At 43.0% G+C, this 17,317-nt stretch overlaps 1 protein-coding gene across 1 annotated transcript; it reads left to right on the top strand.

The window, feature by feature from the left end:
* Nucleotides 1–12,548: 12,548 nt before the first annotated feature.
* On the top strand, nt 12,549–14,483 carry LOC134290331 (uncharacterized). The gene has a single exon (XM_062857446.1). It carries the CDS (start codon nt 12,549–12,551, stop codon nt 14,481–14,483), a length of 1,935 nt encoding a protein of 644 aa, XP_062713430.1.
* The last annotated feature ends 2,834 nt before the right edge of the window (nt 14,484–17,317 follow it).

Below are 17,317 nucleotides of genomic sequence, written 5' to 3'. Positions count from 1 at the left end.
GGTAACCCGTACTGCATCTCTGAATGCTGAACGTTGTTGGTAATCAGATTCACAACTACCACATACAAATGAATCAACTTGCTGAATATCCTGAATATTCACCATGTGATAGCTGAGTCGACCAGTCAATGCTTTGTTCAACATGCTGCAATTCAGCTTGGACAGATTTGTTAGATACCACTGGAGGTGGCTCAATTCGCTCAATACAATACAATTTTGTTTGACGTCATGACTCCAAACTATTCTAATATTGCTTGTGTTTAGTGGCAGCCCAGGTGTAAATCTAAAGCTTTACCCAACACGTCGATACCGGAATAGCTGGCTCAGGGCCAATGAAGTCATGTGATGTTCCAGTGCGAGCTAACTTATTTCCAATTTATTTCCAGCAATATAAGGATTAGGGTGCCAATGGAATGTATGGGAAAAATTTTATCACCGAATTTCGAAAACGGGTAGCGCTCAAAAGTTTCGTCTTCCCAAAGAAAGTCACCATGCAAAATTTCAGCTCAATCGGACTTCGTTAAGGGGTGGCCCAAAGCGGTCAAAGTTTGGCTGTTTTGAAACACGAAAAAAGTCCCAAGGTAGGGATACATGAAAATTTCGAAATCAAAAATTTTTTTTTGATGCCAAATGCCTTAAAAGTGCATGAAACGTCGAGATCTGGCGTTATCTCAAAAAAATTTTTTTGGAAAAAAATTGACTTTTTGGACTTAGAAAATTTTTGAGTTGAGGGAGTGAAATGAATTTGAAATGGAGGATTTGAATTTAGTTGCTGAAATATTCATAGCAATAGTACTGGAACATGTCTTATATCATCGTTGGCAACTGCTAGCATATTATATATCATATATCGTTAGGGTGGTTCACTTATTTTGCATTAGGGTGGTCCTTTTTGTAGAAAAATTTAAAAAATAAAATAATAGTATTAAAAAATCTCTTATATAACTGTAAGTCATTTTCAATGTTATAATATTTCATTAGTGTGGCTCATTTATTTTTAATTAGGGTGGTTCTTTGAGATGGAAATTAAGAACAAAAAAATATTTCCAGAAAATTTACCACTCATATTTTTGTATAGTTTAAAATCATGATCCTTTATTGGCATGTAACACTTTGTTAAGATATTCCAAGACTAACATGTGGAAAGGGCGTAACAACCATTGCAAATTTCTGCTTCTCCTGTCCAGCCCGGGCGTATCCCCAATTATTCATGAAATATTTTATTTTCTTTTTTAAATTTTGAATCTGTTTATTTTTTTGGTGCTTCACTTATTTTGCATAAGGGTGGTCCTTTTTGTAGAAAAATAAATGAAAAAAACGTTAATAGTTTTTGTATTTGTATTGTGTTTTCCGTTAGGGTTGCTTTTTTTTTGGAAATTAAGATCAAAAAATACTTCCAGAAAATTCAACCACGTAATATTTTTCGTATAGCTTCAAGCCTTGATTTCCTACAAATCTTTCGGTGACTTATCTATAATGAGATTATTATCTCTCCTCTCGTTCTATTTCATTAATCACATAGTGATTAAAACCGATTTCTATCTACAGAATTAAATATTGTGGTACGGACTACTAAAGAGATTAATTTACTAGAGAGGTTCATCTCATTGTATGATTTTGAAAAGTTTTGTGAGACTAAATTCAAAAATTCGAGTAAACATTTATTCAGCTGTTCCTATGAGGAAGAAGAGTTTAGTTTGAAGAGTAAACTGTTTTTTGAACCCCTAAGATGGGGAAGTTTTTCATTAATGCGGTATTTGCAGATATAATTTACTTTTGCAATGGTCATGAATGTCCGTACTTAGCGGATGAAATTTATGCTCGCAGTTCCGCACGGAGCGTTAAAATTCACCCGAGTGAAATTCTCTCCGTGTGCTCAGTGTATCAGGTATCAGAAGGCCGGCTCCAGAGGCACGTTATCCTCCATTTGGGACATTTGTGCCATCGCCAAAATAACAGCCTATTTCATCATCTACCTGAGGGAAAAGGAAGGAAAAAGGATTTGGATGGGGATAGGGACAGGTAGGGAAATAGGAAGAATACCCTGGAAGAGGGTACTAACGCACAAGCGTACCACAATGGGTTCAAACAGCGCCCTGAAAAGGGCACTGTAATAACGCATAAAGCGAAAGAGAGCCTATAGCTCTTTACCACAGCGGGTTAAGAACAACAGAATATCCTGAAGATTCAGGTTTCTGAAGTCAGTTTCACTTAATAAGTGTTTACCGAATACTCGGAAACGCAGTTGCGCGAAAACTGGACAGTTACATATCAAATGATACGAAGTTCCATAATCGGATTCACAGCTATCACAGGCAAATGAATCAGCTTGCTGAATATTCGCCATGTGATAGCTGAGTCGGCAGTGGCCAGTCAATGCTTTGACCAGCATGCTGCAATTCTGCTTAGACAGATTAGTTAGATACTTCGCCACCCGTAGAGATGGCTCAGCACTATACAATTTGGTTTGACGACATGACTCCAAACTATTCCAGTATTGTTTGTGCTGAGTGGCAGCCCAGATGTCAATCTGAAGCTTTACCCAACACTTGGATACCGGAATAGCTGGCTCAGGGCCAATGAAGTCATGTGATGCTCCAGTGCGAGCTAACTCATCAGCCAATTCATTTCCAGCGATGGAAGAATGGCCAGGTACCCATACAAGGTGAACAGCGTTTGCTGAATTCAGCTCCTCGATTTGAGTTCGACAAGCGATAACTATCTTCGACCTGGAGTTGGCCGAAGCAAGTGCTTTAATAGCAGCCTGGCTATCTGAACAGAAGTATATTACTTTGCCCATTACGTGCTGTTGAAGTGCTGATTGCACTCCACACATAAGAGCAAAGATTTCGGCCTGAAAAACGGTGCAGTGTCTACCAAGTGAATAAGACTGATACAGCCTTAGCTCACGAGAGTAAACACCAGCACCTGCTCGACCTTCGAGAAGGGAGCCATCAGTGTAACATACGATGCCGTCTGAAATACTTCTTTCCAGATAACCAGATGTCCACTCTTCCCGGGAAGGGAATTTCGTGGAAAATGTCCTATATGGAAAATTACAAGCAATTGTAAGATCACTTGGAGCAAGGACAATTTTGTCCCAATTCACTAAAAGTGGAAACAACGAGGTGTGTGTTGATGTGCGGTTCACAGAAGTTTCCTCTAGTAGACCGAGTACCCGTAACCGGTAAGTGCAAGAAAGGGCTTCTTGTTTGAGATGAATGTGTAGTGGGGCAACGTCAAAGAGAACTTCGAGCGCTGCCGTAGGAGTTGAAGAGAACGCTCCAGACATCGCCATTAAGCACATCCTTTGGAGATGACCTAATTTAAATTGGACCGTTCTCACTTCACCCTTTTGCCACCACACAAGACATCCATAAGCCAATATTGGCCGAACCACAGTTGTGAAGATCCATTTGATATACTTGGGTTTTAAACCCCAAGTTGTACCAAAAGTACGCCGGCATTGCCCGAAGGCCATACAAGCTTTCTTGATTCTGAACTCAATGTGAGGTGTCCAGGAAAGCTTGGAATCAAGAACGACTCCAACGTTCTTTACCTGTTCAGTCACATCGATTTCAGAATCAAAGAGACGCAAAGGTCGAACGCCATTACGGTTTCGCCTTTCCGTGAAAAGAACAATAGATGTTTTACTCGGATTAACCGAAAGGCCATATTGGCGACACCAACCCTCAACTACCTGAAGGGCGTTTTGCATCAGGTCGAAAAGGGTGCTGATGCACATACCAACTAACAATGTTAGGTAGTCGTCGGCAAAACCATAAGTAGGAAAACCGCTATTATTGAGTTGCCTCAATAGCGTATCTGCTACGAGATTCCACAAAAGCGGTGATAAGACTCCCCCTTGGGGGCATCCACAGACACTCAATTTCCTAATCCCTGCTAGACGCAATGTCGAGAAGAGATATCGGTTTTTGAGCATTTGGTGAATCCAATTGGAAATCATTGGAGATATACCATGACCCCGTGCGGCTTCCAATATGGCATCGAAAGGCACGTTGTCAAAGGCACCCTCGATATCTAAGAAAACACCCAAACAAGATTGCTTTTGAGCGAATGCTTTCTCGATATCGTAAACAACCTTGTGTAAAAGAGTCACAGTGGACTTACCAGATTGGTAGGCATGTTGGTTCACATGAAGAGGCACGTTGGCCAGATGAACATCACGGATGTGATGATCCACAATGCGTTCTAAGCATTTCAGAAGAAAAGAGGTCAAACTGATAGGTCTGAAACTCTTTGCTTCTTCATACGACGCACGACCCACTTTCGGAATAAACTTTACAGTAATATCCCTCCAGGATTTGGGAATATACCCTGTAGCAAAACTGCAAACAAGTAGTTTTTTCAAAACATGTTTGAAATAATCAAATCCCTTCTGAAGCAAAATAGGATAAATCCCATCTGCCCCAGGAGATTTGAAAGGAGCAAAGCTATTAAGAGCCCACTCAATCGATTCTAAAGAATCATAACTACAAGAAAAGACATCAGGATCATCCGAAGATGTAATATCTACACATCCAGGGAAGTGTGTGCTGAATAAGCATTCCAGAACTTCCTCATCAGAGGAAGTCCGATCGCCATTTGGCAAACGAAGTTCGTTCACCCGGAAATCCTTAGATTTCGCAAGGATTTTGTTTAACCGACTGACTTCACTCAAGCTGGAAACATTTGTACAAAGGTTTTTCCAGCCGGATCGTTCAGCAGACCGGAGAGCTTTCCTGTAGGCCATGCGAGCCGACCTGAAAGCCTCCGAACCAGCCAAACGTCGTCTGTTCCAACTCTTTCTACATTGTTTCCTGAGTTTCGCCAGATCAGAGTTCCACCAAGGGGTTCCTCTTGTGATCTTCACAGACCGTAGAGGGCATGCTTCTTCAAAAGCTTCCATGATGAAGGTCGTTGTAGTATCAACGGCATCATCTAAATCACTTGGAGTGTCAATGGATGGTGAATATCCATGAAATTTGGCTGCAACCAAATCAGTATAAAGATCCCAGTTTGTTAACCGAGGATTCTTGAAACGCAATGTTTGCGAAGTAACATTTAAATGTTCAAAAAAGATGTAGCGATGGTCAGATAAAGATTCTTCATCTGACACATGCCAATTGGTCAGCTCGTGACTAATTCTGCTAGAGCAAAGCGTTATATCTAACACTTCCTCTCTAGCAGATACCATGAAGGTTGGGCGGTTGCCTATGTTAAGTAATGCAAGATCTGTACTACTTAAGTACTCCATCAAACTGGAGCCTCTCAAGTTAATGTCTGAGCTGCCCCAGATGATATGGTGAGCATTAGCATCACTGCCAACAATTAGCGGAAGGCCTTTTGAAGTGCAGTATGCGATGACTTGTTTGAAAGCATCCGTAGGGGATGGTTCATCATGCGGTAAATACACAGAACAATAGACGTATTTCCTGTTGAGGTTTCCAACGGATACATCAATTGTGATAGCACATACATCTCTGGTGGTTAGTTCAGAGATGAGTGTAGCAACTATTGCGTTGTTGACAAGCACACAGGCTCGAGGCATGACACGCGAGTTTGCCATTTCATGTTTACTGAAAGTGGCAAACACCGGGTTCACAAGGTTTCCTAGATAGAAATTTCCCTTACGAAAGTAAGGTTCTTGTACTAAGGCCACTTGGGCTGTACCATTTTGCATAAGTCTGCAAAGATTGATCGTTGCTGTTCTTTTATGCTGAAGATTGATCTGAGCTATCTTAACCGTAGCCACTACCCAAACTAGGTAAGATTAAACTCTTCGCAACAACAGCACAACAAAGAACAGCAACAATAAAACCAAATCGGTATCGATTGGAAAACGCCAAAGGCGAGGATACACAGAATACACTGTGTAAAACGCATAATGCGATATAGGTGAAAATTTAAACTAATTAATAACATCTTCATAATCCCGCCCTTATTCAGCCTCAAGTATGAGATTGAAGAAGGGCAGCTGATTGTCTCGGAGAAACACAAGGTCCACCGCGCTATTGCTCCGGTTAGCACAGTAAGGGCAAATACTGTGGAGGGTGCCCTGGTACTCCACAGGCTCCGTTTGCGATTAGGTTTTTATAAGACCCCCCTAACCCTTCATTCCTAGGTACGGTAAGCGTAAAGCCGCATAACACCTTGAATTAGGGGTCACCTCATTAGTGAATTCCTACCACTGGAACAGGCGGTCCGTAGTGCTATTCTTAGCCAGTTGAACTAACCGCTACCGACACTACACAGCTATCTAGGCTGATCGGGAAAAGAAGTTAATATTGATGATCAACTTCATACGGGCCCGAAAAGCCGTCCATCCACGAATTTCTCCAGGAAATTCTTTAAAAGTTCTTCCAGGATTATCTCTAGGAAAACCTTGAATTTTTATCAGAGATTCCTCCAAGAATTCTATCAGATTTTCCTTCAGGAATTGCTGCAGGGATTCGTCTAGGAGTTCCTAGGAAAAAATCTTCAGGGATATTTCCAGTGATTTCTCCACGAATTTGTCCAAGGTTTCTCAAAGGAATTTCTGCAGAAATTCTTTCGAGGATTTCTCTAGAAATTGCTCCAGGAATTTCTCTAGAAATTCCTCCTGGAATTTCTCAGGGGATTTTCCAGAAATTTCTCCCAGAGTTTCTGTATAGATTCCCACAGAAATACATCCAGTAATTGTTGTTAGCGTTCCTCCAAAGATTCCTCCAGGAATTCCTTCAAGGATTCCTTAAGCAATTCCCAAAGGAACTCCTCCAGGAAATTTTCCAGCAATTACGCCAAGAATTTCTTCAGAAATATCTGCATCAATTTCTCTAGGAATGGATCCAAGAATTTCTCCTTGACATCCTTCAGAAATTATGTCAGCAATTTCGCCAGGATTTTTTCCAGGAAATGTTCTGTGGATTTTTTCAAAAATGTTTCTTGGAAATTCTCCTGGAATACAATCAGAAATTTTCCAGGGATTCCTCCAGCCATTTTTCTATTTTTTTCCTGAGATACCTTCATGAATTCCTCTGGAAGTTCCTCTAAGGATTCTTACAGCAAATCCTCTAGGGATTTTTTCAGCAATTCTTCCAGGAAAAGCTCCAGGAATACATTCAGTATTTTTTCAGGGATTCCTCCGGGTATTCCTCCAGAAATTCCTCTAGAGATTCCTTCAGGAATTTCTTCACAAATTTCTTCAAGGATTTCTCCAGAAATTTCGCTAGAAATTCCTCCAGGATTTTCTCAAGGGATTTTCTCAGAAATAGAAAAATAATAGAAATCTCCCAGAATTCCTCTAGAGATATCTCTATTAATGTATGCAAAACTATTTCAAGAATTCCTCTAGAAATTCCTCCAGGAATTTCATCTTGGCTTCTTCCAGCAATTCCCACAGGAATACCTCTAGAAATTCCTACAGAAATTCCTCCAGGATTTCCACTAGAAATTCATCCAGCAATTCCCACAGGAATATCTCTAGGAATTCCTCCAGGCATTCCTCCAAGATTTCATGCAAGGAATTTCTCCAGGAATTCGTGCTGGGTCTAATCCAAGAATTCTTCCAGGAATTACGCCAGGAATTCGTTCAGAATTCAGGCATTCCTCCAGGATTCTCTCTAAAAAATTTCCCAGGAATTGCTTTAGGGATTCCTCCAGCAATTCCTTTGGAGATTTCTCCAAGAATTCCTCCAAGGATTCCTTCTGAAATTTCTCTAAGATTTCCTCTAGGAATAACTCGAGAGATTGCTTTTGATTTTTTTCTAGGGATTCCTCTCAGAATTCCTCTAGGAATTTCTCCAGAATTTTCTCCAAGGAATCCTTCAGAAAGTCATCTGGGAATTCTTCTAGGATTTCCGCATGAGATGTATTCAGATATTTCTCCAGATATTCTTCCCATAATTTATACAGGAATTCCTCCAGGTAGACTTTCAAAAATTCTTCCAGGGATTCCTCCGGGAAATCCTCCTAAGATTCTACAGTGCTTCCTCCAGGCAAACCTAAAGGAATTGCTCCAGGGATTCATCCAGTTGTTTCTTTAGGGATTTATCCAGGAAACTTCCAGGGATTACTCCACGAATTCCTCAAATGGTTTCTTCAGAAATTTCTCTCAGGTTCTCTTCAAAAATTCATTCAGCAGATCCTTCGGAAATTTCATTAATCTTTTAATCTTCTTCTCAGGGATGTACCCAAGAATTTCTACAGGATTATCTGATGATTTATTTTTTAATTATTTCAAAATTTTCTGAAGGAATTACTCCAGCGAATGTTATTGGAAGATAATTTTCAAAGGACTCATACAGCAACCAGGAAATTCTCAGTTCGTAATTTCCAAAAGACTTCAGCTATAACATCTTATCAATGTTTTGTAAACATTATCAAAAAAAAATAGAGTAAAATAATTCACGAGTCAATAAAAATCCTTTATCTTCCTATTTCTAAGCTAACTGGCAACGCTGAAGGTCTCATACTTCGGCCCTGCGAGAACCACTCACACCAACCGACGTGACCTGCAGTTTCTATAGCATCGCAAGATAAAAACAAAACCGATAACGAAACCTCAGATGAATGCGAGCCCTGAAAGCATGGTGAAGTGAATGTGCATTATAATTACCATTTAGATATTATATCGAAAAACCGTGAATTTCTGCATTATATACCCATTAAACTATCCCTTATCTAAGTGAAATTCGAGCGATAGTGAAGTGTAAGCCCGTTTATTGTCTAAGTAGTTATAAAATTAATTATCTAATGTTGACCCTCACTAGGTGAATCATCACAATCGATTCATGCGAAAGGAAATTATAAAAGAGTAATTTACCTAAATTAGTTGTCTATAACGAGTGAGTTTGGTCAGATTATTCTGTATTGATTTGTAATTACAGTAACTACTACTTTCCAAGACGGAATTGAGCCTACACTGAACCAAACCTAAATTCTATAAGCCTACACCAAATTGTGAGTAGATACGTTCAGATTTGTTGAATTTTTCTAATATGAAAAATATTTTAGCTTGAGCTGATCTGGATCCGTCGCAAACGGTTCCTTTAGGAGAAGGCTTTGGAGAAGAAGCGACTCGAGCAGGAACGGCAGCAGATATTGGAAGAAGAAGAACTGGAGAAAACCTTTCTCCAGGAGAAATTCAGCTTGATGGAGATGCAGGAAGCAGATGAGCAGGGAAGCGTTAAGAGCAGTAGAAGTCGTAGGAGTAATCGCGAAAGCATCATGCAATGGATGCGGAATGACGGAACCAAAGAGCCCAGTGGTAGTACGCCAAAGAACGCGACAACGCAGGCACTAAATCCGGAAACCGTTCCACAAAGTGCGTATGCTCGCGAAGATAGAAATCTAGTTTCGTCCTACCTTGCGACCGAGCAATCTACGCTACTTGTACAACCCAGTCCCAGCAGAACCATCATTCAAGGATTAGAAGCCCCAGCACTAGTTCCAGCCGCCGAGCGAAACACCGCGCCGCAGACACGTCCGACTCCTCCGCCACGAGCAGCATTCCCTCAAGCACCACCTCGCCAACGGCTGTCATGCTATCCAGCGCCAACGGCGCCACCAGCCAGTGTCGCGGAAGACGACGCTAGCATCGATGTACCGCCGCTTCCCTTCGTATACGCCTCTTCTGAGTTGGAGGTTGACCATGGTCCTCGTAGAAGTGCCGCCAGAGTTAGACGAGTGGCACCACCTGTACAAAACGTACCACAAGCAGACCTTTCAAGTCAAACAGCCGCTGTACCGCCCAGGAATGTGAGGTACAGCGAACCGAGGGATTATTCCAGAACGAATTTGGAAGATACGTCCGAATTAGCAGCGCATGGACCTACTTCTGCGCAAATTGCAGCGCGTCGTGTAATGTCTCGGGATCTTCCTGATTTCGACGGCAATCCAGAGGACTGGCCAATATTCATTAGTCAGTACGAAATCACCACAGAAAGTTGCGGGTTTAGCAACGCCGAAAACCTCATCAGGCTGCAACGATGCTTGAAAGGACACGCTCGGGAGTCTGTACGCAGCCGCCTGCTGTTGCCCGCCTCGGTGCCCCAGGTGGTAGAAACACTGCGGATGCTGTTCGGTTGTCCAGGATTGCTCATAACCGCTCTGCTGAACAGAGTGCGATTAGCTCCAGCCCCAAGGATGGAACGTCTCGAAACGGTGATCGAGTTCGGAATGGAACTGCAAGGCCTTTGCGAGCATTTGCTAGCCTCAGGAGAATATGCTCATCTGAACACCCCCTCCTTACTGCAGGAACTCGAGGACAAACTGCCCTCACAGATGAAGCTGCAGTGGGCAATGCACAAGCAAACCGTGGTAAACGTTACACTACAGACCTTCGCAGCGTACATGTCACACATGGTTACGGCAGCGAGTCAGGTGACAAAATTGGTGGACTGTTCTGGGGATCGTCGACCCGCCGATCAGAAGAAGAGAGGAAACGCAAAGGCGAAAGGTCATCTTTATGCACACGCATTGACCTCTGATAGTCTACCGAGTAAGAGCACGGCTACCACACAAGAAGCGACCTCGCGCCACTGTCCAGTCTGCGAGAAACCAGACCATCGAGTAAAAGACTGCCGACAGTTCTTGGATTTCAACGTCGAGAATCGCTGGCACTGTATCCACAGACTCAAGCTATGCCGCACTTGCTTGAACCCGCACGGCCGGAATCGTTGTCGGTTATCTGCTAAATGTGGTATCAATGGGTGTGAATACAAGCATCACCCACTACCCCACTCTAAGTCGGAGAACCAAGTTGGACCAATCACCGCTGAAAACCATTCGCATCGGGATCAACTATCGTTGATTTAAACGTTGTTCCGCGTCGTTCCCGTAACGTTGACTGGAAAGGCTGGGAAAGTACATACGTATGCCTTTCTAGACGATGGCTCCGACCTAACGTTGATTGACAAATCAATAGCTCAACAACTCGGTGAGTCCGGACCAAAGGGAAAACTGTACCTCAACTGGACTAGTAACGTGACGCGATGTGAAGCAGATTCTGAGGAAGTTTCTTTCAGAATATCGGGTCTGTCTGGGAGCAAGTCCTTTTTAGTTCGGAGTGCTAGAACAGTGTCCGAACTAAAGCTACCGATACAGTCGCTAAATGTGGACCGACTGACACAACAATACCCCCACTTGAAAGGAGTCCCCATATCAGGGTATGAGGACGCTGTCCCACGCCTGCTTATTAGACTCGACCAGCTGAACCTTTCACTGCCGCTAAAACTACGAGAAGGTCAACAAGGAGATCCCGTCGCCACCAAGACAAGACTCGGCTGGTGCGTCTACTGTGGAAGTAGCAACACAAAATCCGTTGGAGTAAGCTGCCATATCATGCAATCGCAGCCGGAGATGGACCTACACGACGTCGTCAAGCAGTACTTCGAACAAGAAGATACAGGTACCAAGCCAGCGGTACAACTGGAGTCAGCTAAAACGGTGCGAGCAAGGAAGATACTACACGAGACCACTGTGCGTTTGCCCGATAGGTTTGAAACCGGGCTGCTTTGGAGATTTGACCACTTTGAATTTCCGGAAAGCTATTCCATGGCTCTTCGGCGTTTGGAATGCCTGGAACGGAGAATGTCCCGAGAACCCCTGTTGAAGGCGACTGTGGTTCAACAAATCCGAGACTACGAAGAGAAGGGCTACGCTCATCGTGCCACGGAAGAAGAGCTCTTGGCAGCTGATCCACGTCGGACTTGGTACCTCCCGATTGGAATTGTTACCAATCCTAAGAAGCCCGAAGGTTAGGTTAATTTGGGATGCGGCCGCCAAAGTGGACGGCATTTCTCTTAATACCGTTCTATTAAAAGGACCCGACCTACTGAACTCCCTCCCAGGAGTTATATTTCGCTTCCGAGAAAGGGCTGTGGCGGTCAGCGCCGACATCCGTGAAATGTTTCACCAGCTCCGCATTCGCCCAGAAGACCAGCATGCACAGAGATTTCTGATGAGGGAAGATTCAAGCCGGGAACCAGACGTGTACATCATGGACGTGGCCACCTTTGGTTCTACCTGTTCCCCTTGTAGCGTGCAGTATATTAAGAACAGGAACGCAGAAGACTTCGTGCAAGACTATCCCAGGGCGGTGGAAGGAATTACCAAGTGCCATTACGTGGACGATCACTTGGATAGTTTCGACACGGTGAAGGAAGCTCGACGAGTAGCCGCTGAGGTGAAAATGATCCACGGAAAGGGCGGATTTGAAATCCGGGGATGGCGTTCCAGCTCGGCCGAAGTTCTCAGCCACCTGGGAGAAACGACGGTTCCGACGACGAAAGATCTTCAATTAGACAACGGCGGAGTAACGGAGAGGGTTCTCGGTATGCTGTGGTTACCAACGGAGGACGTGCTGTCATTCTCTACGCAAATGCGGAAGGACATAGCTGCGATCATCGACGACGGCCGGCGGCCAACCAAGCGTCAAGTTCTAAGATGCGTCATGTCTTTGTTCGATCCACTCGGACTGTTGGCCATGTACACCGTGCACGGAAAGATCCTAATCCAATCGATATGGCGTTCGGGTAAGGATCGGCGATGAAGAATTCCACCGCTGGATGAAATGGATACGCGTGCTGAACCAGGTTGACAGCATTCGCCTCCCCCGTTACTACATCGGCAAAACTGTCTCCTTGGCTCTGGGATCCGTCCAACTTCACCTCTTCGTGGATGCAAGTGAAGAAGCCTACGCAGCTGCCGCCTACTTCCGGTTCACACTTCTCGACGGAACGATCATCTGTAGCCTCGTCGCGGCGAAGACCAAAGTGGCTCCCCTTAAGCCGCTTTCTATACCTCGATTGGAACTGCAAGCGGCAGTCCTCGGCGCAAGGCTAGCCATCTTTATTGGAGAAAATCATACAATTTCAATCGAAAGAAGGGTTTTCTGGTCAGACTCCAGCACAGTCCTAGCATGGATTCGATCAGACGCCCGTAGATACCGGCAGTACGTAGCCTGCCGTATTGGAGAACTACTCACAATTACGGAAGCTAGTGAGTGGAAATGGGTTCCTACCAATATGAATATTGCAGATGAAGCCACGAAGTGGGGTAGTGGCCCCTGCCTATCTACGAACGGAAGGTGGTTCCAAGGACCGCAGTTTCTGTATTCTCCTGAGCAGCATTGGCCACAACAAAGTCACATGAAAAACATTTGTACGGAGGAAGAACTTCGATCCTGTTTCGTTAACAATGTCTCGCGGCATGTACCGTTGATTCCAGTTGAACGGTTCTCTCGCTGGATTCGGCTTCTAAGAGCTACTGCCTATGCGTTGCGGTTTATCTACAATGTACGGAGGACCAAACAACAGCGAAACACTGGACCATTGGGCTCAGAGGAAATGCGTGAGGCTGAGAACGTTCTTTGGCGGCTCTGCCAAGAAGAATCGTTCCCGAGTGAGATTTCACAACTAAACTCAAAGAAATCTGAAGTGTCGAAATCATCACCTATTGCCAATTTGTCGCCCTATCTTGACGAACTCGGAGTACTGCGGCAAAATGGTCGAATCGGCTCGGCCTCCTACGTTGGATTCAATACGAAGTTCCCGATAATCCTGCCAAAGGCACATCGGATTACTGTTCTACTCCTTGAAGACTTCCACCGCCGAAACCATCATATAAATGTTGAAACTGTCGTGAACGAAATAAGGCAAAACTTCTACATCCCACAGCTCCGCACTGCAGTACGGAAAACGGCAAGAAATTTCCAATGGTGTAAGATCTACAAGTCACAGCCGTCTACTCCAAAGATGGCACCACTACCAGCTGCAAGATTAGCATCCTTTGAACGGCCGTTCTCATACGTTGGAGTGGATTTCTTCGGTCCAATACTAGTGAAGGTGGGACGAAGACACGCAAAACGCTGGGTGGCCCTCTTTACGTGCCTGACTATAAGAGCGGTCCATCTTGAAGTTGCGCATAGCCTAAGTACGGAGAGTTGCATCACCTGTTTTCGTCGTTTCATCGCTCGTCGAGGAGCCCCCTTGGAAGTTTACAGCGATAATGGCACCAACTTTCAAGGTGCCGAGAAACTTCTTCGAGAGCAAATAAACAACGGGTTAGCAGAGTCTTTCACGAACTCCAATACCAAGTGGTTCTTCAACCCTCCCTCAGCCCCGCACATGGGTGGAGCTTGGGAGAGGATGGTGCGCTCTGTAAAAGCCGCTATAGAAAACATCGACACCGGGCGGAAACTAAACGACGAAGGACTTCTGACGCTACTGACAGAAGCGGAGGGTATCGTCAACTCCAGACCGTTAACCTACTTGCCACTGGACTCGGAAGAACAAGAAGCTTTGACGCCGAACCACTTCTTACTTGGAAGCACAACTGGTGTCAAACAACCACAACTGGAAGCAGATTCGTCATCAGCTGGACATTTTTTGGAACCGCTGGCTAAGAGAGTATTTGCCGACCATCTGCCGGCGCACAAAGTGGTTCAGCGATACCAAACCCATCGAGGTGGGAGACTTAGTACTCGTAGCGGAAGGTACTAAACGAAGCAGTTGGACACGCGGGCGAGTGACGGAAATACAGCCAGGTCCCGACGGACGTGTACGACGGGCCACAGTACAAACATGTTCGGGTTTCATGAGAAGGCCAGTTTGTAAGTTGGCCCTGCTTGATGTTCAAGAACCTTGTAAAACAGCTCCGAACACGCAGTCTTACGGGGGCGGGTATGTTCCTAAGCTAACTGGCAACGCTGAAGGTCTCATACTTCGTCCCTGCGAGAACCACTCACACCAACCGACGTGACCTGCAGTTTCTATAGCATCGCAAGATAAATACAAAACCGATAACGAAACCTCAGATGAATGCGAGCCCTGAAAGCATGGTGAAGTGAATGTGCATTATAATTACCATTTAGATATTATATCGAAAAACCGTGAATTTCTGCATTATATACCCATTAAACTATCCCTTATCTAAGTGAAATTCGAGCGATAGTGAAGTGTAAGCCCGTTTATTGTCTAAGTAGTTATAAAATTAATTATCTAATGTTGACCCTCACTAGGTGAATCATCACAATCGATTCATGCGAAAGGAAATTATAAAAGAGTAATTTACCTAAATTAGTTGTCTATAACGAGTGAGTTTGGTCAGATTATTCCGTAAATATGTATAAGATTGCTAAATTGATTTGTAATTACAGTAACTACTACTTTCCAAGACGGAATTGAGCCTACACTGAACCAAACCTAAATTCTATAAGCCTACACCAAATTGTGTGTAGATACGTTCAGATTTGTTGAATTTTTCTAATATGAAATATATTTTAGCTTGAGCTGATCTGGAACTAAACGTTTCAACTGCTAAAAGAAGTGTGGCTACTTGTAGTTTTTAACACTTCCAGAAATTGCTCACCGCTATTAGCACCACGTTGATTAATGTAGATCCGACGAGCTTTTTTAGCGTATTGTACAAAATAAAACAGCGTGACTGCTGAAGGTTAAATAATGCATTTAGAATATAATGTTATTAAGTACCGTAAAACGGGGTAAGTTTGATAGTTTTACAGAGGCTTTTCTTAATCTTTCTCCATGTAACAGTATTACTCTTAGTTTTATATTTTTAAAACAAGTACTGGAGTATCAGTTATCAATTGCATTTGAAAGATCCGATAATCTTAAATATTTTGGATGACTTTTAGTTTTTAGTATGAGCGAAAATCAGATTTTCAGTTTGGGGTAACTTTGATAGTGCCCTGTAAAACACATCAAATCTTAAAAAATAATCACAGATTGATATCTTAGAAGTATGAACATGATGAAAGAAGCCTTGTGGAATATATCGAATAGAATTTTTATATAAAAACATACATTTTTAACTAAATTCTAAATATAAAAATGTGTTTGTGAAGTACTGAGTGGAAAACACAGTGAATTTAGCCATCAGAAATCATTATCTTTGCAAAAATATATGTTCAACGATACATCAACATGTGATTACATGCTATTCATGATGAGTTTTCTTAATTTTTGATAGTTTTTGAATGTTTTATTAACAAATTTTGAACAACAACTGGTTTAACTACATTAAATTCCAATGGCATTGCATACTTTTAGGCGTTTATCGATGTATGGAGATTTATGCCACAATTTACAAAATTGCTTCCATTTTGTAAAAACACCCTTCGTTAAGAGATTCAAGGCCAGAATTGGAATCTACTATGATGGATCTATTGTGAATAAGAGTCCATTCATTGAAGAAATAGTTGAATCGAAGTCGTATAGCAGATTGTTTGAAGAGGTTGGCGAATGACAAAATTATCAACAATTTTTATTTGTCGCCCAAAAAGTTGTATAGAAACTAGATTATAATGAAGATACGTCTAAGATGAACTTCCATATGTATAAACTTAATCTACGTTTGCCTTTTCCTTAACTGATTGAAGGAATCATAGTTATTAGATAAACCATACAATGTCTGTCGCACTATCAAAGTTACCCGCATTATCAAAGATACCCCGTTTTACGGTATATTCAATTTCATCGCATGCGTGTAGTTTTTAAAGCTAGTAGGTACAAATTTGCTAAGGGTGCTTGCCCCTCCCTGACCGAAAAGCTGGCTACGCCCTTACTGAGAAGCACATGTTTTTCTCTCATGGAACCTCGGCAACTTCACGAATTAGTTACATGGGTCTCCCCCAGGGCTCATGCTTAAGCCCCCTTCTTTAACAACTTTTACGTCAGAGACATTGACGAATGTCTCGTGGAAAATTGCACGCTAGGACAGCTTGCGGACGACGCCGTGGTTTCGTCACAGGACCAGAGGCGGAAGAACTGCAAGGACCATTGCAAGATACTTTGGACAATTTGTCTGCTTGGGCTGTAAAGCTGGGTATCGAATTCTCCCCGGAAAAATCTGAGTTAGTTGTCTTTTCTAGGAAGCGTAATCCAGCAGATCTACCCGAGCAGGAATGAATAACTGATACATAACTGGAGCATACCAAAGTCAGGTATCATACCAAGACAAGGTATTGGTCGATTATCCTGGTATTGAAAATAACTTATTTTGGTATTTTGTTGGTATTGATAAAATACCTCAACGAGGTATTGGTTTGGTGTTGAGAACTGCTTGAGGTATCATTCAATTATGGAAAAATCACTATGTATATGGAAAAATCGCCGATTATTATTTAGGTATTGCAATACCTGAAGTCATTATTCACGCGTTATGCACAGAATACACCCCAGTTATTATTTTAGATATTTTACCTCTTATGCAGGGCTACTTAATACCTCATTCAGGTTGTAGGTATTCGGTTTTCCATACCTGAGTTAGGTATTCTTCAGCTATTTTCTCCTGCTCGGGTAGAGCTTCAGTTTTT

This window comes from Aedes albopictus, chromosome 3 (genome assembly GCF_035046485.1).
Source record: "Aedes albopictus strain Foshan chromosome 3, AalbF5, whole genome shotgun sequence".
Classification (NCBI taxonomy): domain Eukaryota; kingdom Metazoa; phylum Arthropoda; class Insecta; order Diptera; family Culicidae; genus Aedes; species Aedes albopictus.
This window is presented reverse-complemented; position numbering and strand designations above follow the sequence as displayed.

Coding starts and splice junctions, on each gene's coding strand:
- LOC134290331 (XM_062857446.1), top strand. CDS start 12,549: ATGAAATGGATACGCGTGCTGAACCAGGTTGACAGCATTCGCCTCCCC.